At 35.5% G+C, this 23,266-nt stretch overlaps 1 protein-coding gene across 3 annotated transcripts in view; it reads right to left on the bottom strand.

Moving 5' to 3' along the window:
• Positions 1 to 23,266, bottom strand: part of DPYD (dihydropyrimidine dehydrogenase) — a 696,413-nt gene that overhangs the window by 266,659 nt on the left and 406,488 nt on the right. For all 3 annotated transcript variants that reach the window (XR_013991662.1, XM_081024809.1, XM_081024810.1), the window contains one exon: positions 17,336 to 17,551. Coding sequence is in view for 2 of the 3 variants with exons in the window: in XM_081024809.1 (XP_080880935.1) it covers positions 17,336 to 17,551 (216 nt within the window). In the remaining variant the exon portion in view is untranslated. The remainder of the gene's footprint in view (positions 1 to 17,335; positions 17,552 to 23,266) is intronic.

Below are 23,266 nucleotides of genomic sequence, written 5' to 3'. Positions count from 1 at the left end.
TTATTAACACTGGTAGTCCAATACTGAAGACACTTTAGGTATCTGCTCCAAAAATGGCTATAGAGCCAACTCCTCATTATGTTTTATTTCATGTGTTAATGTAAAACATTTTAATTGCATGTACTATGAATTATACTCCATGATTGGCTATGCCTATAGTAATTTGAGTACATTTTTTGATCTGTGTGTAGACCTACTTGATTAGATCCCATTAATGTTAATAGCAGTTATAGACACAAATCACACACACAGTGATGGAAGGAACTCTAGGACCAGGAAGCATTTTCTAGTTTTCTTTCAGTGAATTATGAAGAGGTTCAAAAACCAGGAATCACAATTTGACATTTTAACATCTACATTAACACTTATTAATTTTATATGAAAAAGTGTTTTTAAACATGTTTTTCTCTAAGCCCAGGTGTATGTCACGTCATACTCACTGTTCTTTGTGGTGCAATTACTGACCCCTATAAAATGCTTTCCATTTTCTGGGAATTTCATGGTTGGTAACTAAAGAGATACCAACAGCTATGAGGAAAAAGGATTCTTTATGCTTTATTCTTTTGAGAAATATTTAAAAAGATTGATTTTATTGAATGATTTAAAAATCATAAAATCTTCTGTTAAAGGAAAGGAACAAAAAAGGAAGAATATAGGACCATTCTTTCATCATTTAATTGGTTAGTCGTCATTTACGTTGTCTGATATCTCATGAACTACAATAAATATAAGCTACCTATTATAACATAATTACTCCTATATTATTTACACTTTGCCATTAGCAACAATTTTCTTTTTCTTCTTTTTGAATGAAAGGGCCTACAAATTCCAGGCAAGGAGAATAGTTAGTGAAAGGACAAAGGTGAGAATGAGGTCAACTTGTGGGAAACCTAGAAAAGGCCATCGTGCCTGTAGCTTAATTGGTACCAGGTAAAGTAGAAAGAAATGAGGTCTGAGAGACATGTGGGAGCTATATGGTACAGTGATTTGTACAAGGATTTAGGGTATCTTGAGTGCTATGGGAAGCCACTGTAATATTTTAAGCAAAGCAGGGACACAATATGATTTAACTTGTAAGAGTCCACTTAGGCTGTGGTGTGGAGGCTGGAACATAGGGCAGACAAGAGTGGAAGGGGAGAGACTGTTGTACGAGGCTGGAATAGTATTCAGTGAGAAATGACGAGGGTTTGGATGTGGGTGGTACTAATGGAGGCAAATCCTTAAATGAGAAGGGCAAAATTATAGTGAATTTCTACTCTTTAAGAAATGATTACATATCTATTCATATTTTAGTTTGGCATACATGTTGTTGTAACAATACTTATAACATCTACTGATACAGTATTTCGTATGTTACAAATCATTTTTACATCTTTTATTTTTAAAAAAATTCAAACTGAGTATTACTAGACTACTATAAGAAAGGCAAAACAGGTACTATGGTCTTATTTTATAAGTGAACACGCTGAGGTTTAGAGAAGTTAAGTAATTTATTGACAGTCGCATTACGTAGGAAAGAGATGACCCTCAATACTTTCTTCCAAACAAAAGGAGGCAATTGTAATACTTGAATAATAACTAGTATGATTTACTGTAAAAACAATATAAAATTTAGGGTAAAATATCACCTCCAGTCTTCTGCATGCAACATTGTTTTTTTCTATTCATACTTTAATAGTTAACAAGAGAGTCTGTATAAATTTAATTTACCTTTGGTCCATACCATTTCTCTTTATATTGATCAAGAGAAGATTGCAAATACAATGCAAATGTTTGCTGATTCACCCATTTAAAAACCATACAGAAAGTGGCCGCTTATATTATGCTGGCTGTTGTAGAAATTCAAGTATTCTTGTGTAAACTTTAAAGAACTCCAACTACTGGGAGTATTACTGAGCAGAGCCCAGCTCTTCCGCTGTGAAATCCACCTCCGCACTATACATTAGGCATGCTTCCCACTGCTCAGTCAGTGTCTAACAGGACAGAGATGCTAGGGCAGACCCTTTCCGGAGAGTCAAGGACTCCTTGGTGGCTTTGCTGAAACTTACTTAGCTGCAAGGCACTCTAGGAAGCTCCCACCCTACCTTCCTTCCTCCTCTCCTACCTCTGGGGCCAAACTCACACTGTTGTCTTATAGGCCTCCCAGATTTCTCCATCTACCTTCATATTTTTCTCTCAGCTATTTCACCTAATAAAATTGTTGCATGTTTACTCCCATCTTGGTAATGGTTTCACGGAAGACCTAAAGTAAAACAATTCTGATGCAATGTTAAAAAATTAAATGTTATCAACAAAATCTAGAAAAAAAATCTCAGTATGAGGGAAATTTTATAAAATTTAAGAATTTTTATAATGTGCTTTTATGTAATTAATGTTGATAATTAAAATTCTACGTAGATTTTTAGTAATGTAACAAAGTATCAACATGTAAATTTTGGGGCATTTAAATAAATTACTAAAATAAATTTTCCCTTTGGAGAAATGTCCAAGTAGATGACAAAAATCTGCTTAGAAAACTCTTATATCCTTTGTCCTTAATAAGGATACAAAAAGTTAGGGATGCTAGAGATCATAAAATAACTTATTTGTAGCGTGCCGATGGTGTATTATGAGTCTAACTGCCACCCAAACACCAAGAAAAGGGTTATGTGTTGATATGTGTTCTATGCTTTTTTTTTTCCTTCGCGGAGGGGAACACAGTGCAAGTGTCCTACTGTGTTTGATATGTCTCAAGGGTAAAGCCTCTGTTGTTTGATGCTAAAAGCTACCTTGACCAGCCTGCATTCCTAGGATTTGTCAGGGCAAAGAAAACACAAGATTTTCCTGTGGACCAGTTAAGGGACTTATATAAAATAAGGTACTATGAGGTCACCCTAAGCTCTATTCAATGGAGACCCCTGGACAGGCAAATGGGTCTCAACAGAGAAAAATTAAAGAACTTCAAGGACTCCTAGGAGTTGTGTGGGGAATGAGCTATGAAAGACTCAAAAGAACCAGAGGGGAGTGTTCCCTACTGATGGGAGGAAATTTTGAAGACCCCATGAAAGCCTTCTCAGAAAGGAGCCTAAAAAATGTATTCTCCAAAGAATAATATTACATTTCTTTTATATTTATCAAGAAAGTGAAATTGTTCATCATGAAGTAGTGATATTTACCAATTTAATATTCTATCTTGTGCCAATTGAGTAAAATTCTATAAAAGCTCAGAAAAGAAAAAAAAGATAACCATTGGTCAACAAAGGTACAGAGGATTTGAGTCATCACTGGCCTTTTAATACTTGAACAGGAGAAGTCTTAAAAATGAGGAACAGTAAAATTAAGGTATAGATGATGCAAACATAAACCTAGTGATTATACTGGTTTAATCAGAAAAGAGATTGCATGAGGGGAAAAGTGAAAGTCATTATTGAAACGATGCATAGGAGTTCCATTATGATTAACAGTGACTTCCAAATTGAATTATATAATTGTTCTGCTTAAAACTTCTTCAGGTTCCCTGGTGTCTATATAATTACATTTAAATTTCTAGCCTAACAGGTCTTCCTGTAGTTCTGTAGTGACTTACTTAGGATTCAGCTGCTAAATCTTAAATATGCTTGGAATTCTCATGACCATGGATGTCCATGTGGTATCCCTTCTGTCTAGAATAAGGATACGACTCAAATATAAAGTCATTTTTTTCTTTCAAAAAGTTACGGAAAGTCCTGCTTATTAACATGTTTAGTGTAAGAATTCCGGTTGCCTTTTGTCAACAGTCAGTTATTCTGTGTCTTTGATGTGTATACTTTCTGAACTAGAACTATGAGTTTAACTTTTCCGCAGTAAACATATATAGCATTTCTCTCCCGCTCTCTCTCTCTCTATATATATATGTGTGTGTGTGTGTGTGTGTGTGTGTGTGTGTGTGTGTGTATAACATTGTATACATATATATGTATATATATATATATTACATTATATATATATATATATATTACATTAGTAAGAGTTCTCAGGATACATGTAGTCATCTAGTCTAGTCAATATACTTGAAAGTGACACTACTTGATTACATTTTTAGGTAAATTTTAACTATATTTGAGGGTGAATTTGGGAGAAAGGTAATAGCAAGTTGTTTCAAACATATGGGATATTGTGGGAAATATCAAATAAATAAGCAGAACAGGATGAAAAGGGCAGTGGACTTAGATGAAGTGAAAGCAGCAGATGGGGAAGTCAGTTAAGTAAAGGTAAGTAGTGTATGAAAAGATTGTCTGGCTGAAGATTTCTCTAAAAACACCAGTCACTTCCATGAGCATCTAATGACACCTTACTTCAAAGATAGTGGTGATTTAATATGAGGTTCATTGTAAATAAAAAGAAAAAGGAGAAAACAAAATTGCTATTTTAAAACTGAGTCTTCCAACAAAATATAAGTATGTTTTTAATAAAAGTTTGACATAAGGATACTAAGATGGCTCAGTAGGTAACACTGCACTTACCTTCTCTCACAACCACATCAAAATTACTAAACTGCAAAACAACCAGCATTGAGAATCACCTAAAATCTTGCTGAACCGAAGAGCTACAATTAAGGACATACAGAAGAAGCCATCTTGGGCAGGGCCGGTGGCTCAGGTGGTTGGAGCTCCGTGCTCCTAACGCCGAAGGCTGCCAGTTTGACGCCCACATGGGCCAGTGGGCTCTCAACCATAAGGCTGCTGGTTTGATTCCTTGACTCCTGCAACGGATGGTGGGCTGTGCCCCTGCAACTAAGATTAAACACAGCACCTTGAGCTGAGCTGCCACTGTGCTCCTGGATGGCTCAGTTGGTTGGAACACATCCTCTCAACCACAAGGTTGCCAGTTTGACTCCCGCAAGGGATGGAGGGCTGCTTGCCCTGGAACTAACAACAGCAATTAGACCTGGAGCTGGGCTGCACCCCCCACAACTAAGACTGAAAGGACAACAACTTGACTTGGAAAAAGTCCTGGAAGTACACACTGTCCCCGAATACAGTCCTGTTCCCCTTAACCAATAAAATTAATTAATTAATTAATTAAATAAATACATAAAAAAGACACCTCAAGAATAGTAGAAGTGGCAGAGATGAGGAACGGGCTGTGACCATTAAAGATCGGGAGAGATATCCAGTGTGTACCTACACACTGGAGGAGTGAGAGATCCCAGCTCCACTCCAGCCCAGGGTTCCAGTGCTGGGGAGAAAAGTCCCCATAATTTCTGGTTGTGAAAACCAGCAGAGATTGTGACTAAGTGATACGGAGGGCGGATGCACGCACAGGCGCTCCTCTTAAAGGGACTGTGTGTGCAGATTTACCCACCAATGGAATCACTCGCTCTGAGCTCCACCGCTGAGGCAGCACCTGGAAAGGTGGCAGGGACAAATGGTGGGGAATTGAGTTGTCTGGTTTGGGATGGGGGCTGGAGAGGTGGCTTTCTCCTGGATGGGGGAGCTGGTGAAGGCCATTGTTTCTTTGCTGAGACCTCCCCAGTCCCAGCATGCAGACGCAGCCACCATATCTGACTTTATTTGTGTGTCCTGGCGATTCGAGACCCTGCCTCGCCCAGCTTTTGGGCACACCCAATGTGCTTCCAGTGGCTTTTTCATACAAACCTACTGCCTTGGCTTATACTGCAGACTTTTCTAGGGTCTCTCAAAGGTTCACAGAACCTAGACAAGCAGAACCTGGCTTGAGCGTGGCCTGTACCTCTGGCTGAGCAGTCCTAAGCTGCCACTAGTGGCAACTAGTGGTTCAAGGCTTGGCCTTTCAAGGCACTTCCAACCATGGCACAGGTGGTGGCCATCTGCAGAATTCTTTGTGGCTTCTGTCGGGTGTCTCCAGGTGGGGCACAGGCCGTGGCTAAACTTGACCTACAATGGATCCCCTCCAAGGTGGTCCTGGGCCTGGCACCCCCAGTAGCCAGCTTCAAAATGAGCTGGAGCATCACCCAGCCACCTCCTAGTACGACACAACCAAGGGACACATTGGGCAGGCACCAAGTCCTGCTGAGGCAGATCCTGCTCTGTATGCTCAGCCCCTGCACAACAACTCTTCCACTGCAGTAAAAGCCAGTCCTCACAGCCAGTGAGCCCAAGGGTCAGTCCCTCCCACTGATACGCAATTATCAACCAAGGCTCACCTACAAGAGGAGGGCACACAAAACCCACAAAAGGGACACACCTGAAGTGTGTGGCTCAGGTGACCAGAAAGACGGCGCCACTGAACCGCACAGCACACCTACTACATAAGGCCACTCTACTCAGAAGTAGAGTGGCAGAAGACATGGCAGCCCTACCTAATACATAGAAACAAACACAGGGAGGCAGCCAAAATGCAAAGACAAAGAAACATGTCCCAAATACGAGAACAGAACAAAGCTCCAGAAAAAGAACTAAACAAAATGGAGACAAGCAATCTACCAGAGGCAGAGTTCCAAACACTGGTTATAAGGCTACTCGGGGGCAGCTGGTTAGCTCAGTTGTTTAGAGTGCAGTACTCTTGACAACAAGGTTGCTGGTTCGAGCCCCACATTGGCCATTTTGAGTTGCACTCTCCATAACTAGATTGAAACAACTACTTGACTTGGAGCTGATGGGTCCTGGAAAAACACACTAAAAATAAACAAAAGTTAAAAAAAAAAAAGGGATACTCACTGATCTCAGGGAGAACTTTAACAAAGAGATAGGAAACATAAAAATGAAGATAAAAAAATGTGAAAAAGAACCAGTCAGAAATAAAGAATACAATAATGGAAATGAAGAATATATTACAGGGGAACAACAGTAGATTAGGTGAAAGTGGAGGATGGAACCAGTGAGGTAGAAAATAAGTTAGCAGAAAACACCCAACCAGAACAGCAAAAAGAAAAAAGAATCCAAAACATGTAGGATAGTTTAAGGGGCATTAGAGATAATATCAAGTGTACCAACACTAACATTTTAGGGGTACCAGTAGGAGAAGAGAGAGAGCAAGAAATTGAAAACCCATTTGAAGAAATAATGACAGAAAACTTTCCTAACCTGGCGAAGAATATAAATATACAAGCCCAGGAAATGCAGAGTCCCAAACAAGGTGAACCCAAAAAGGCCAATACCAAGACGCAAGAGAAAAGCAGTTAGTTACCCAAAGGAGCCCCCATAAGATTATCAGCTGACTTCTCCACAAAAAGTTTGTAGGCAAGAAGGGAATGGCAGGAAATATTCAAAGCAACGAAAAGCAACAACATACAGCCAAGATTACTCTACCCAGGAAAGCTTTCATCTAGAATTGAAGGACAAATAAAGAGCTTCCCAGACAAGAAAAAGCTAAAGGAGTTCATCACCACCAAACCAGTATTACAAGGAATCTTAGAGGGACTTCTTTAAGATGGAAGGCAGGTTTAGGGATGGGTGAAAAGGGGAAGGGATTAAGAAGTACAGATTGGTTGTTACACAGTAGTAATGGGGATGTAGGGTATAGCATAAGAAATATAGTCAATAATATTGTAATAACTATGTATGGTGTCAGATGGGTATTAGATCTATCGGAGTGATAGATGGGAAGTGGTTGGTGGCAGGGTGAAAACAGTGAAGGGATCAAGAAGTACAAGTTGGTAATTACAAAATAGTCATGGGGATGTAAAATATAGGGAATATAATCAATAACATGGTAAAAACTATGCAGAATGCCAGATAGTACTAGTTAGGCGGATCATTTCCTAAATTATATAAATATTTAACCTCTACACTATACACTTGAAACTAATATAAAATAATACTGAATGTCAACTTTAATTGAAAATTTTTAAAAGGGAGGAAAAGATCAGTAACATTGTGATAGCGTGGTACAGTGACATATGGTTGCTGAACTTATCATGGTGATCACATCTTTAGTATAGGGAATAAAAACAATAATGTGGTAATAACCCTGTATAGAGGTAGGTGGGTACTGTTGAATAACTATGAGGTACACCTGAAAGTAATACAGTATTGTATGTTAGCTGTATTTTAATAAAAATCTTAAAAAAAAATGACATGAAGTAATCACTAGGTTTTATATTTAAAGTTTTTAAGGAATGATAAAGAGTATCCGTACATAGTAATGACAAGAAATCTTGTTGAACATCAATAAACTACAAAGGCAAGGAGGATATTATGAATGCAAACCATGTTAATTTCAACCAAAGACTGTACCATCCAAACATACCCAGAATATGGATATTTTCAACTAGTTAAATTTAAATCCTGCAAAAGAATTATATGAGACAGGAGAAGGGTAAAGTCAATTCTTTAAATAGCAACACTATACTTTAAGGACATTTCCTTTAGTCAAATTATGAGAATTTTCCATTAACTTTAATACCAGTTGCTTACAAAACAAAAGAATTGAATAAGAGTTATTTTCCTTTACAAGTTAGGTTCTTCTAACAGCTATCCCAGATCAAATTATACATGTGAATTTATATTATTAAAAAGTCTATTTGACTCTCCCCTTGTCCACTATACCAAAATGGTTAACTAATTAACAAGTGTGAAATCACAGCCTGAAACTTCTAGGTGAAGGAGTAATATTGGAATATTGATTGAGCTTCTTCATGGTCAACTAGCCCAAAATGCGAAATAAAAGGTAAAAAAAAAAAAAAAAAAATACTGGGAGCAATTTAAATCACTTTAATAATGTATCTGGTTAAAAGTATTACTTTGGCTACAATTAAACAAGTTATACTTAATATTAGCAGTATGCTCATTAACTTGTGTTTGGAAACATCATAATCTATATTTTCTATTGAACAAACTAAGTCTGGTATACATAACATGGTTAAAAATGGTAATTACTTTAGAACTTTGGGGAGAAATGGGATGTAGTTTTTGTAAAATTCTAACTTGCGAGATTTGCCTTCAATCTTCCAAGTGCATGCAAATGGCGGCAAGCACACACACATTTGTTGTTGAAGAGAGCAGGACTACTTCACAGAAGAGACTGCTAGAGTCCTGCAGTGAACATTTGGATGAAATCTCCCTCCGGACTACTACAAGTAAACTGTAGCCTTTTAACAATCTCGTTCTCTATCATTTGAGGATGAGTCAATTTTATGAATTTCAATACAATAAATATAAATAACAATTAAAGGGCCTAACCAGGTCAAAATTTCTATTACTATAGTTTTAGCATTTTAAAATCTCTCAGGTGAGAAGTTTACATTGAATATGTTTAAATAATTGTAACTCCTTAGTTTTATGCATAAGTATAGATCCGAGACAACACTAACCAATAAATAGAAATAAATTATGTACCAAATTTGAAACTAGAACTATAATAACGCACTGGAATGTTGTTCATTTATGGTTTCATAGACTGCACGATACGATAATGTAAAAACTCAATAATGGTAAAATATATGTTTCATTTAATCTTTAAAAAATCCAGATCTTAATTTCTAATAAGGCCTTCTAAAACGAGTTACAAAAGTAAATTGTGATTTTCTGTTTTATAATCTAAACGGATCTAACCAGGCTCTAAAGCATTAGTAGGTAACATATTTGTGAACTTTTTCTTAACAATTCTAAATACTATTCTTAGCATTTATAGTCCTGACAATGTTATTCCTGAATTCTTGTCTGGCTCATAGGTGCTGGCAATTTGTGCAAATACAAGCAACTTCCTCTCAATTAATACAATGTGGTTTGAAACGAGTTTCTTGAAATCCACATGGAAGAACGGACAACCTTCATGGTAAAAGTCTGTAAAGCTTATTATGGAAAGGAAAACAGGACTGTTTAGAAAGGAAAAAGGAAAGGCTTCCAGATAGGACATGAGAGCTGTCTCCCACCAAATGAAGAGCTGTCATGTGGGATTTTGGTTCAAATTAGAATCCTAAAATTATTCCTTCATCTAAGTATGTATTGCTCCCTTCCTATCTGCCAGACATGGTTCTTGGCACTGGGCATACAGTAGTGAGCAAGAATGACAGCATCCCTCTTCTTACTTCAAATGGCTAAAACAGAAAATGAACAAGTAAACAAATAAGTGGTCAAGAGCATGGTAATTTCAGATGGTGATCAGTGTAGTGAAGAAAACAGACAACCAGGGAAATAAGGCACAGACTGAGTTGTGTGGTCAGCAAAGACTTCTCTGAGGAGGCAATTTTTGATGTGAGAACTGAATGAGAAGCAAGAGCAGTTGTTTAAAGAGTCGAGGGCAGAGCATTCTAGGACGAGCAAACACTAGCCAAACGTCCCTAAGAGAGGGAGGAGCTGCCATGTTGGAGTTTTAGACAGAGGGCCAGTGTGTCTGGAGAAAAATGGTGCAAGAGGGTCTAGCTTTTCGACAATGGATTCCCAGAAGGCTTTTTATAAAAATTCTGTCTTTCTTGTCTCTCTCTCATTCTTTGTCTCCCTCCTTCTTCCACTCTACCTCTATATGAAATTGTACATACAACCAAAATAGAAATAAAATCATAGGTGCTTCTCTGCTTAAAGCAGGAGTAGAAGGCCATCAGTGCACCTGTTCAGCTAAACTCCAGGTCTCTGGCAAATGCTGATGGAGTCAAACTGCCTTCATTTTAGACATAAAGTAATGAGGTCCAGAGAGGATAAATTAGGAAACAGCATGATATAGAGAAAGTGCCTGGATTTGTATCAAATAGATCTTGGTTCAAATTCTGTTGTGGTGAATTTAAGCCTTTGGATGAGAGGAGCCATTTGCATACTCCAGGATCCTGGTCCAGCCTTACGACTTGCTCTAATCAACAGAATACAGTGGAGATTATATTGTGCAATTCTGAGCCTCAGCTCACAATGTCCCCTCTTCCCTTTTTAAAACACTGCCACCTTGTGAACAAGCCCAGTGTAGCCTCTTTGAAGATGGGACCACATGGAGATCCAAGCCCCGTCAAGCCAGCCAGACTCCATGCAGTCTGTCAACGGACTGCAAATGAATGAATGAGAACTAACACCACATGGAGCAAAGTAAGCTTACCCAGCTGAGCCCTGACCAGATTGCCAAACTATAGAATCAAGAGCAGATGACTTGTTGTTTTAAGCCAACAATTGTGGGGTGGTTTGATATGCAGCAATAGATAAATGATACAGAAATGTTTGCTAGAATAACAAAATCTAAAACATGCAGTAATGGCTTCCAGATGGAGAAGCAGGCAGAGGCCACTCTTGAAAGATCAAGAGTAGATAGTAAAGCTTCGAAGAATGGTGAACAAACTGTTAGTGGAGGCTTGAAATGCAGTATGACAATTGTGACTGGAGACTGGGACAAGAGTGGCCTGTATTATATAGTGACAGAAAAATGGGCGAGAACGTTGCTGATGATAATTCATAAGACAGAAATGTACATAATGCATTTGTGGATCTGGCTAAAGAAGTCTCCAGACAGAAAGCTGAAAGTGTCAGTTGAGTGTTTCTAACCCAAGTATAATAAGGTACTGTGAGAGACAGAAAAGAGCTAAGTAAGGATATATTCAATTTGCTAAGCAAACTTAGAGCAAATCAAAAGGGCCCAGGACTTGCTTGGTTGAAAAATAAACCAATCTTTATACTTCATCTCTCCTAGAAGGAAAATGATTTTCAATGTAAGAAATGACCTTAGGGTAAAGGTCACATCAAGAGTGTTGCTATGATACTTTGATAAGACTTTAGACAAATTTAAACCATGTCCTAGTAGAGTCTCCTAAGTAGACAATCTTGATTCTAAGAATCTTGAGAATATTGTGCCACAGCAGCAAGACATATTCAACAAGGAGAGACACATGGGTTACCACTGGCTATTTCTAAACAAAACAAAACTCAGAGGATAGAATCATGATGATTGCGCCAATAGGAGACTGGAATAATGGATTAAAGAACCACTACCAGAGAGAAGAACTGTATCCTAATCAAGAAACATACCCTACCCCTGAAGTAAGGGGCCCTGAAAATATGTGCTCAATTGAATTGCAAAATTGGTATGGACAAGTAATTGCTACGTTTCTTCCATTTCTCCTGTTTCTGAATAAGAGTATCTACTGTGATTTTATTGATCATAGAATTTTTTGTTGGACATATAGGCAAAAGACAATTTACCGTTCCATTTTCCAGAATCCTGAAAAAAGAAAAGGTGAACCCAAGTAACCTTCTATGCATTGGGACCTAATATAAGCTTAACGCACGATGTTAAGCCTAATGCCATGATTGAATGACACCAAAAAACGTCTTGGAATGCGGTGGATGAGAAAGAAATTGTACATTTTGCATGTGGAAGGGACGTGAATTACTGTGACCAGAGGGCAAATTAGAATGCTTGCATAGGTGGCTACAATAATCCTTCCATGTTGTATGCATGCCCCTTTGTGATATGATTTTGCTGTTCTCCCCTTCAATAGGCAGATGGTATTTACCTACTTCTTAAATATAGCATATATATTGTACCTTGTAACTTGCTTTGACTAAGAAGTGACATGTGACTTTTTAGGCTTTGTTTCAATAGTCCTTGCAGCTGCCTCTCTTGCCCTCTTAGAACACTACTAGCTCGTGAACAAGCCCAAGCTACCTCCCTTGATGATGAGACACAACAAGGCAAAAGAGATTGTGCAGAAACAGAGATAGGGGCTCAGGAATATCAGCAATTATAGCAACTCCTATGGAGGGTCCAGACACACAAGTGGGGCCATCTTGCCAGTATCCAGGCATCCCTCCAACTGACTGTAGATGCAGGAATGAGTCCAACAGACACCATGTAAAACAGAAAAGCAGCTCATATGAACTCAGCCAAATGGCAATATACATGATTGTAAGCAAATGAATAATTGTTGTTCTAAGTCCTGAGCAATTTATTTCATTTTCTCAGCCTATTATGTCATCTGGAAAAAAAAAAAAACTATCTTATAGGGATATTGTGAAGATTCAATGAATAACTTATGAAAATTATTCATCAATGTCTATACATCCTAAGAACTCAATAAATGGTAGTTAATATGTGTAATCATAATAATAATACTAATAATAACCACCACCTACAACATTAAATAAGTCCAAGATAGAGATTTTGAAGCAGCTTCGGATGGAGACCAGAGTCTCCCAGGTCAAATTTCTTTTCCCTAGACAACACTGCCTCTCCATACTTGGTAGCCTCTCTCAAGGTTATTTACTTGAAAAAAAAAAAAAAAAAAGAATACCATACTTTAAAATCAACAATTTGTTAATGTCAATACATTACACTAATTTATGCCATGCTGTTTCCAAGGGCAGAACTACAAAATATGGATGGAATTTATGGGAAGGATGATTTGGGATCAATAAAAAACATATTTCTAAAGGATCTTTTTGTAGCTCTGAGAGGCTGCATTGCCTTTAGAGAACTAGCATATTCCTCGTCATTAAAAGCATTCAAGAAGAGATTACATTTCTTCTGTCAGAGCTAGTGACACGTGACCTTAGTTTGGCCATATAATTTTTATGACCCTTCCTAAACTTGTGTAATACTTACTCTATTTTCTCAAAAGTTCTCTGCATTTTAAATGCTTACTCAACAACCTAAATCTTAATATATAACTCATGCATTTAGAAATTCCACTTATATTTTCAGTTGCACATGTGTATAGATGTACTACAAAAAGTAACATAGGCCATGAAAATTTTTAATTGGCCTTTTCTTCTTTGATGGAGATCAATACTCAGAACAGTCAATGTTTTATGCGTTAACTATCTATTCACATGGATGAAAAAGAACTCAATATGCTGTTGTCAAAAAATCTATTCATTTATTTATTCATTTATCCAACAAATATTTATGAAGCATTTATCAAACTCTTCCTATACACTAAGCATTGTGCTATTTGGCCTAAGTTTGTATTTTATGGAAATAAAGTATTTAGAATCAATACTTTGATTCTAAAGAAATGATACAAACCTTAAATATTTTTCAGAGTTTAGTTTTCAGTATTTTATGTTGAAACTCAGATATGCACCTATTTACTTAATTATCTGATACTTATTAGAACAAAATATATGCATTCAAAACAGTTTCTTAGTAAAAATCAATCACAAGTTTACTCTAATATTTATATGTAGCTTATGTTTATATGTAGCTTATAAATGAACTTTTTGCTTAGGTTTAAATTTGATTTAGGATAGTAATAAACACTTCTGTGTTTATCTGAGTAGTGCTAAAGATATATGCAATTTGCAGTTAGATACTATATATTTGCAGTATATAATATGTAGCTATCTGAGAGAAAAAGAGTTATGATATAATTAACAAAAACAAAATGTTTTAATCTATTTCCTATTAATACAATGTGAATATAGGTCAGGAGGTTATTTTACATGAAGCCTAAACAATTTCTAATATTCCCAGTTAAACCAAGCATTTCTCTGGTTTGTCATGACAGTTTAGCTTTAATTGAGTGGACAGATTGATTTCTCTCCTACCTTTTAAAATTTAAACTTGAACTCAATATATACTTATACAGAAAAATAATTTACTATTATATTTAAATACTATTATGATGACATTTTAAAATCATCATCAGAAAACAAACAGAATCTCAAGAAAAAGCAATGTCAGTAATTTGGGACATTCTAGAAAAGACTGATTTGGGAAGGAATAAGACAGTTAATAAAATCCATCTTTGATGTTATTTAACACAAAAGCAAACATATCTTTTTATATTTGACATTAAAAATCTGATCATCTGTGTTGCTAAGAAAGCACATATAGCTTTTATACCGACTGCACAGTAAGAATAATAATATTTCTGTTTACTGAGATATCAACTGGCATTTCACTGTAAGTCAATGGTCTATTGTTGCTACAGCATATTAGACCTCAATCCTGTATCAACAAATGTCAAGAGTATAAAAAATATATATATAGGATGAAAATCAAAAGCGTGTTCCGAACACCCAAAAAAATAAAAAAAAGGAAACAAAGTTCACCTAAACATATTTGCTGTAGAAATCAGTGTAATATTCAGCTGTCAATCTAGAGAAACAACGAGGGATCCACACTGTCAATAGGACAGGATAATAAAATTTCCAGCAGATGTTCAGCCAGGGCTCTAATTTTTACTGAACTCCCTTGGTAAGCTTTTAATTTCTTTATCATATGCAGACTCGGCAAATTGTACTTCAGCAAAACTGTATTGTGAAATATTAATATTTCATATGATAACAAAACTCCATAAAATAACCTTTGTCATATTAAAACCAAATTTCAAACGCCAAGATTTTGAATTTTAATACATTTTAAGTAGATTCTTGGATTGGCATAATAAATTATAATAAGGCTAATCTAAATTGGTATGCTATAATGTCACATAAACATATAGTACATGTAATATTTTAATAGATATCTTTAGTAAGAGGCTTCAGGTAAAGCTTGTGTTTATACTACTGAGTTCTATACTGCAACGTTTCATCAATGAGATAGCACAGCTTATAACACATATATTCACAGCAGGTTTAATTAGTAATTAGGGACAATATAAGAATCCAAAAAAAAAAAAAAAGGTTGATCTCTGTGAAGCAACAGGCTACTTTGCAAAATCAAACATGGGAAATAATAGTTTTTGAAAATGACATTTTGTAAGTCCAAGGTGGCATCATTATTTATGTCACTACAATCTGCACAAACACATTTAAAATAGTCTTTGCACAAATATTTTGTCTTACCCACAAAGTAAGTAAAACAGAGCTTTCTAAACTCCCCCCATCATTATGGTTTATGTGCCAAATTAAATTTGCATTTCTTCGTAACTCTTTCTGAACCAGCATCACAGACTTCTGAATTGACAGACTGAATTTGAATTGGAGGTTTAGAAGGAAGTTAGCTTCCACATTTATTTCTACTGGTAATCTTAAACCAGGGAACTTCTCCCTGGTTACAGAAAGAGCGTCACATATCAATGCATGTTACCAACAGAGTAAAGACAGATATCTCGGATTAAGTAGAATTCAATTTTTGCAAGTAAAGAAAACACCAAATTCAAAGCAAATACTTTTATTTGGCTACAATTCTTCCGTAGTACCTGAGTAACCACCAATTTCTGTTTACATACGCAAATTGCAAAATAGTATAACTATTTATTAATGTTATCAGAGACTCAGTTTTTCACAACGGATTAAACATTTGATTATGATTTCCCAGTAATTTGTAAAAGACGAACTGAAACAAAGGCAAATATATTGTCAATATTCTCCAAGGTTGTAAACAATTAATAATATTCTACAACTGAATCTAGTATGTTCTGTATGTTTTAACACTTTGTTTAACCAAAGTATTTCTAAATATTCACCAATTTATTTGAAAAGTACCTCCCTTTACCTATTTAAACATAAATATATTTAAGAAGTATTTTTCCATGCACTATTTTTTCTAACTTTTGAGGATTCTCTAGATTTCCTTGACCACAGTTGTACAAAGCACCTCGTAAAGCTGTCAGAATAAAATAGTCCTTATATCTTAACCATAATAAAGCTAGCTATTGATCCTAATAAGAGAAAAAAAGAGAGAACATGCTTAATGGGGCAATTTTGTTCTCTATTATTTTCTTTGTCTAAGGATAAGGCTGATTTAAATAATGATACTCTTGTTTTAGTCACTAGATTCACACATTCTTATACATTATTACTAACTTCCAGTTAGTACTAAATATATCAATAGGTATAGCATTTAAAATGTTATCAATAAAGGGTCTAAAGAATGTTAAATTCTGCAGCTCTTTTGTAATTCAAAACCATATATTATATATATCATCCTACTTTGAAATACACATTCATATACTTTAAAGAATCAATCTCAACTTTAATATATAGTGTACTTTCTACTGAGTATATCTACTTACGGAGTGACCATGACAAATTAAACTCAAATATATGTACTCTGAGCAAAGTTTCTGTACTTAAAAATTCCAGAAAAATCTTATTTATTATACCACCAATGAGTTACACTGAGAGATTCCTTCTGACATGAATTAGATCCCAGGATTATGAACCAAATGCATCATCTCTCCAACTTTGAGTGGAGGCATATGTCCTCATTCATACACATCCAGAAATCACAAAACAATAATACAGAAATAAGAACTCATGAGTTTGTGATTATTAAATGAAACAGTCACTTTTGTAATACTTATGTTTTTGATGCTTCCTAAACAAAACAAAATGAGAAATATATGCACCTCCCTTTCAATGGGACAGAAAGCATAGACGGGAAGTAAAGACTAACGTGCAATAATAAATAGGTCTTACCTGGTAGTTTCATAACTATTATTTCTCCACCAGAAAAATATTTCCATTATAAAATTTATGTCCTAATTAAAATACATGATAGACGTGTAAACATGACTTCAAAAATATTTTCTTACCTTATCAAGAGAGAAAGTTTTGGTCAGGGCAAAACCCCATCCAGCTTCAAAAGCTCTTCGAATCATTGAGGAGCTGGTAGCTGGAGTTGCACTAGCAAGACCAAAAGGATTTGTAAACTTCAGTCCAGCCATTTCCACGCTGATGTCCACCAGATCAATAGGCGTATAAAAGAGGGGTAGTTTGGGCATGGCAGCGACTGAGGTTCCATATTGTGACTGCAAAAAACAAATAGACAACAATTGTTCTTGTGTCATAACTGATTTTTCCACATAAACTTTTACAAAAATCATTTCAACACAGTATTTGAATTAATAGAGATTGCATCGCTGTTTACAATGATGAAAACTGGCAGAGTCAGTGAGCAGTGAACCCAATTCACATGATACCATCCTTTTCTAATTTAAAAGGCAGTATAGAGTATTAACACAAATAAAATCATTTAAATAAAGAAACAAAAACTATTTAAAACAAACTGAGATTTAAACATGGAAGGGAATAACTTCAGAATTCATCTCCCTGATCCCATTAACCCAGTCTTTCTGTACTTAACTTGTAGAGTTGTCTTTAGTGGTTAGAGATAGGGGCAACAGCAAGTCAGGAGGCCTAAATTCAATTCCCAGTAATTTCACTACTGTTTATGAGATTTTAGGAAAGCCACCTAAAGGCAGCCCTTGTCTTTTCTCCTCCAGTTTTCCGTATAGCATCAGGAATGCAGGTTGCCTAATTTCCTACCTGAAGGATACTGGGAAATGCAAGAGATTGTAAGGCCCAGAGAGACATCTAATCTGGAAAGTAGGGAATGTACTCATGTGCATGAGAGGGGTTTCTTTTTTCAGAAACCAAACAGGTTCCAGGCAGTTAGTGTTGAAATCTTTAACTAGCTCCCCAAACTGTAAAACCACTGTTGTTAAATGAACATTATAATAATGCACCTTGCATTATGTGAAAGATTTAATAAAAACACACAAAGTACATGGCACACTGAAGTATACATGTAGTAGGTGCTTGATAAATGTTCTCTTTCTGACTGGGAGATTATTAAAGATCTCATCAGACCTCCTGTTTGTACAGTGTCTCTGTCTCTGTCTCTGCCTCTCCCTCCTTCTCTTCCTTCCACCATTTTTCTCTTTTTACCTTCAAAAGACAAATACTGGCAAATATAAAAAGGGATGGATTTTGACAGGCAAAGTGGTTACTGAATGGACAAGGCTAGTTACTTCCAAAGTAAGAATGCCTTTTTCTTATGAATCATCACTCAGAAGAAAAGTTTATTTGAACAGAACTTTAATTTTACAGGAGTGTGTCTTGTGTAGATAAAAAATGCCATGACTTGCATAGAAATTATTTCTGGACCTCCACTATTTATAACGCAAAGTAAATTTCACTTAATATGTAAAAAGGCATCAAACTTGTCAGTTGAAAGACTAATGTGCCTCTGGTACCTGCAAAGAGATGCCTGATAGTATCTGGTCTTCAGCTATGGCTTCTACCAGGAATATTCTGGGTTTCAAGGCATATTTCTGAATATTCGTCAGTCCCATCATGACCATAATTTATCCTGTCTTCACATAGGATTTCAAAACCGTCAGAAGGATTATTAGCAAAGACAAAAGCTATAATGTATAATATAGGGAAGTGGGAGATAAATTGAGGCCTTCCTTTGAGGTATGTGTGTCTGTTTGTGTAAGTATGTACAGAGTTGGGTGAAAAAAAAATACCTTTGATGAGATTTTCTTAGCTCTGCATAATCATAATTTAAACTGAACCAAATAAGTTTAGGTTAGTCTAAGGAATAATTTCCTGACACCACAGATTGGTTAACACTGGGAAAAATTTTGAAGCACGTATCTGAAGAGTCTTAGAAACTTCACGCAATATTGTGTCTGATCTGATAGCAGAAACACATATGGTTCCGTATTCTTCATTAGGTGAGATGAATGATGTAAGTATTATTCTTTTTTTATGGCTTTGTATTGAAATAGCGAATGTCTTTAATGTTACAGATGTATTCAATTTGTTAATAATTGTAGGCAATATATGGCTGTAGGCAACAGCTCAAGGGTGCATATGTATATGTGCAGTTCAACATGGGTTTGTTAACTTATGCAAATTTTAATAAAGCATTGCTCTGAAATTCATAAGCACATTGCTGCTTTAAAACGTAGAAAGGGAATGATTTGGACAAATGGCAAGATTATCATAAAACTTCAAAACAAAACAAAAAGGAAATAACCAAAGCAAACAACAAATAGCAAAAATAAACACACAAAAAACTTTTCCAAGTGAGAAGTATAGCTTCTTATAAAATATATTTTTTCTTTTATTGACAAAAATACTACTGATGTGTATGCATCTAAGAGATAACCTAAAATCTTTACATGTAGAAGGCAGTCTTTTTCATACTATGCATACAGGACGTTTTTATTTTGTCTTTGTGACTTTTTGCCACAGTGTGGTGCTACAGCAGGCCAGTCTGTGCAACCGCAGGATACATTCCTGCCCCAATGTCCTCTTCCTTTTCTGAAACTTAAAAGCAGGTTCCCCTTGTACCTGTGCTCAGGAAACTTCAAGATCTCAAATTTCAGCTCTCATCACAAGACTAATTCCTCCCAAATCCCAATCCCAATCTCCAAACTCAGATTTTCAAGAGATGTCAAGACTTTAGGATGTGGATGCTTTGTCATTAATTCAAACTCAACTCCTTTAAAATGTATCTAATCATTTACCTTTCTAAAGAATATGTTATCTAGATATTCAATTTCAGACAGTACTATTTTTCCAGTTGTCCAATAGTGTTAGTAAATAATAGATGTAAGAAACAACCCAGTTTCAATAAGAATTAGTTCCCCAATGATACTACTGTATAAAGAAATGCTACACTGGCATCAGAAACAATACAGCTATATATATGTATATATATATATATATGTATATATATGTGTGTATATATATACATATATATACATATACACTGACATGAAAGAGTGTGGTGGAAAAACAGTGAGTTAACAGTATATGTAAATCCAAAAGTTTTCCATAAAAAAATTAAATATGTATGTAGCTGTATGTCTCTCTGTTTATCCATCTATGATAAGGATAAACATCAATATGTTAACTGGAACCTGAATTGAAATTGGAACGACCTTTAATTTTTAAATTTTTGCCTATTGTATTTTTCATATTTTCAATCATGAACATAAATTAACTTATATGAAACAAATAGACTTAAAGGTATACTAAAGTAATTTTTTTTAAAAAAGCAATGATAAACTCATTAAATAAAGATCAAAGTAAATAGATTACTCTTTAGTTTCCTTCACAGATTGTGCCAAATCAATCTTTTCAGCTATATTTATTATTCATAAAAGGTAAAAGTATTTAGAACTAGAACAAAGAGATGGTCATCCTTAAAAGCTTTATCTTATAAAGAAAAAACTAAGGGTAAAGGAGGTTAACTGAATAGCTGTAAGTTATTCAGTTAGTGACAAAGCCAGAATAAAGTGTATTTTTTCTGTCTGTTTGGCTTATGTTCTTTCCACTACCTTGCACCATACCTCAGAAATAAAATGTTTCAACCATTTCTCCTCAGAAATACTCTGTGCCTCCCTGACTCTGCACCCTTTCACATTTCATATTTTCTTTTCTACCTACTAAAATATTACCCACTCTGAAGCTCTCCCTAATCCCTAGAGATAAATAATTTTATCTGGGCTACTCGTAGGGCATAAAAAAGTAGCATTCTTTTAATTTGTTAATTACATTAAAAATGTTTGATTATATGTTTAATCACTAACATGTTAAAATTTATTCATATCTTCAGGAAACCAAATTTAAATTTCCTTGCATGGCATATACTGATTGCTTCCATAACACAGTACACATGTCTTCAGTTAGACAAAATTCTTAACATTCACATGGAACTATTTTCACTCATTTATTTATGCAGCACGTGTTTATAGAGAACTTGAGGATATAGAGATGAACAAAACAGACAAGGTCCCTGGAGCTCACATTAAAAAAAAAAAAAAAGTGAATAAAGTTACCAACGAACGAAACACAAAGTAAAACCACAGCCAGTTCATCACACTGCTACGTCTCCATGTATGATCATATATATTTCCACTGGCCTAATATATAATCCAAGAATTTCTTCATCCATCGAACTCCTAATCATCCTTCAAAACTCAATTCATTCACGCAAGTATGTGTTTCCTGGGACATTCCTTAGTACACTCCACACACTTGTCTAATGGAGCAGACTCTTTTCCTGCTATTTTACAATTTAAAATATGCCTCTACCTCAGTAGTCATCATACTGGGCTGTACATGTTGATTTTCTTTTCAAATAGAACACAGGCTCCTTGAGGGCAGTGACCATATCCTGTTCAAATTAGTATCTCCGTTAGAAATATATGTAATTTATATTATATTATACTATATTACATTTACAATACTTACTCTTAAAGGTAACTCTGCCCTACTCTGTACAAATATAAATAAAACCACTGTTCCACATGGCAACCCTCAAATATGTTTAAAAGAATTACACATTTTCTAAATTTCCTTTTTTCCTCCAGGTTGAGCATTTATATCTTTACAATTATTTCTAATACATAATACTGATCAACATTCTCATTGCCTTGGTTGGATATCTCATTTACCTTTTAGGCTCTGAAATTGAGGAACCTGCTAATACAGTCGAATGGATTAAATGCAAGCACTTGAATTTTTACAATTACAATTTCCCCCACTTCCCTTCATTTTTAAAGCAGGATCCATCTTATAATCTTCACATCATCACAATCTCTTTGGTCATTCAAAATACATTTAATGGAAACACCGAATGGAAACCACAGACTCAAAAGAGGCTGAAGTAACAAAGAACAGAGATGAGGCTGGGATGGCAGTTAAAATAGAGATTAAGGAAAAGTTAGAGGTCCAGCAGATTTTTAGAGTGTAAAGATAAAAAGTAACATTTCTTTTATAGAAACCATTGTCAGACATAGAAGACAGTGAAAATGAGAGGGATGTCTAAAAATGACTTTTAAAAAGTTTGCCTTATCCCCCTCAGAATTTGTTTTATTGGAGACTGATGCAGATTTTAGTCACTTCCAATTCAATTAAAAAAATAACTATGACATGCATAGATCATGAGAGGGCCCAAATTTATTATGGGTTACACTTAAATTTTCTCATTTCATTTGCATTTATAAAATCCTTCAAAGCAATTTCTTCACTGGGCAGAATACAGAAATCCTTGGCGTTATAAAATCCCGGTTGTTATCTAGGCTCTTCTCCCTCCCACACTTTCTAATCTCATCTACAACTACTTACTCAGAACACCTTGAGTCAGTTTATTAAGCCATTATATAATTTCTCAAACAAAACAATATAATTAACGCATGTATGCATTTTGAGTTTTCTTTTCCCTAAAATATTCTTTCTTGCCTGGCTTTTCTTTTTTAAACATTCCAACCAATCCTTCCAGTCAGTCCCCTTGCCATCTCCACTAGGAAACTTCCCTAGCTCTGTACATGCAAAGTTATTCCCTTATCACACTCACTATTGTTTGCTTACGTTTCTGTATATCCTACTTAATTGAATTTCAGCACCTAGCATTACATTTGGCAGAAAGATGCTCAAAATATTTGTTCAATGCATCAGGTTAGTGACCTTGGGTACTTAGTCTCTTTTTACATCAGTTCCTACTCAGATAATAATCAGTTTAGATGAAATAATCATCAGCTGTACTTCAGATATAAAAGTCCATTATATTCTATGATTCTAATGTAGAGTAGCATTCAACTCTTACCTCTGGAAGACTGTTGAATTTAGCAAAGGTTCTCAAAAGAGCCATCTAGTAGAAATGGTGTAATGCAGGGACTCAGCTCCCGCTCTCAGCAGGTGGACACAGAATATGGTAAGGCCGA

This window comes from Rhinolophus hipposideros, assembly GCF_964194185.1.
Source record: "Rhinolophus hipposideros genome assembly, chromosome: 19".
Lineage (NCBI taxonomy): Eukaryota > Metazoa > Chordata > Mammalia > Chiroptera > Rhinolophidae > Rhinolophus > Rhinolophus hipposideros.
This window is presented reverse-complemented; position numbering and strand designations above follow the sequence as displayed.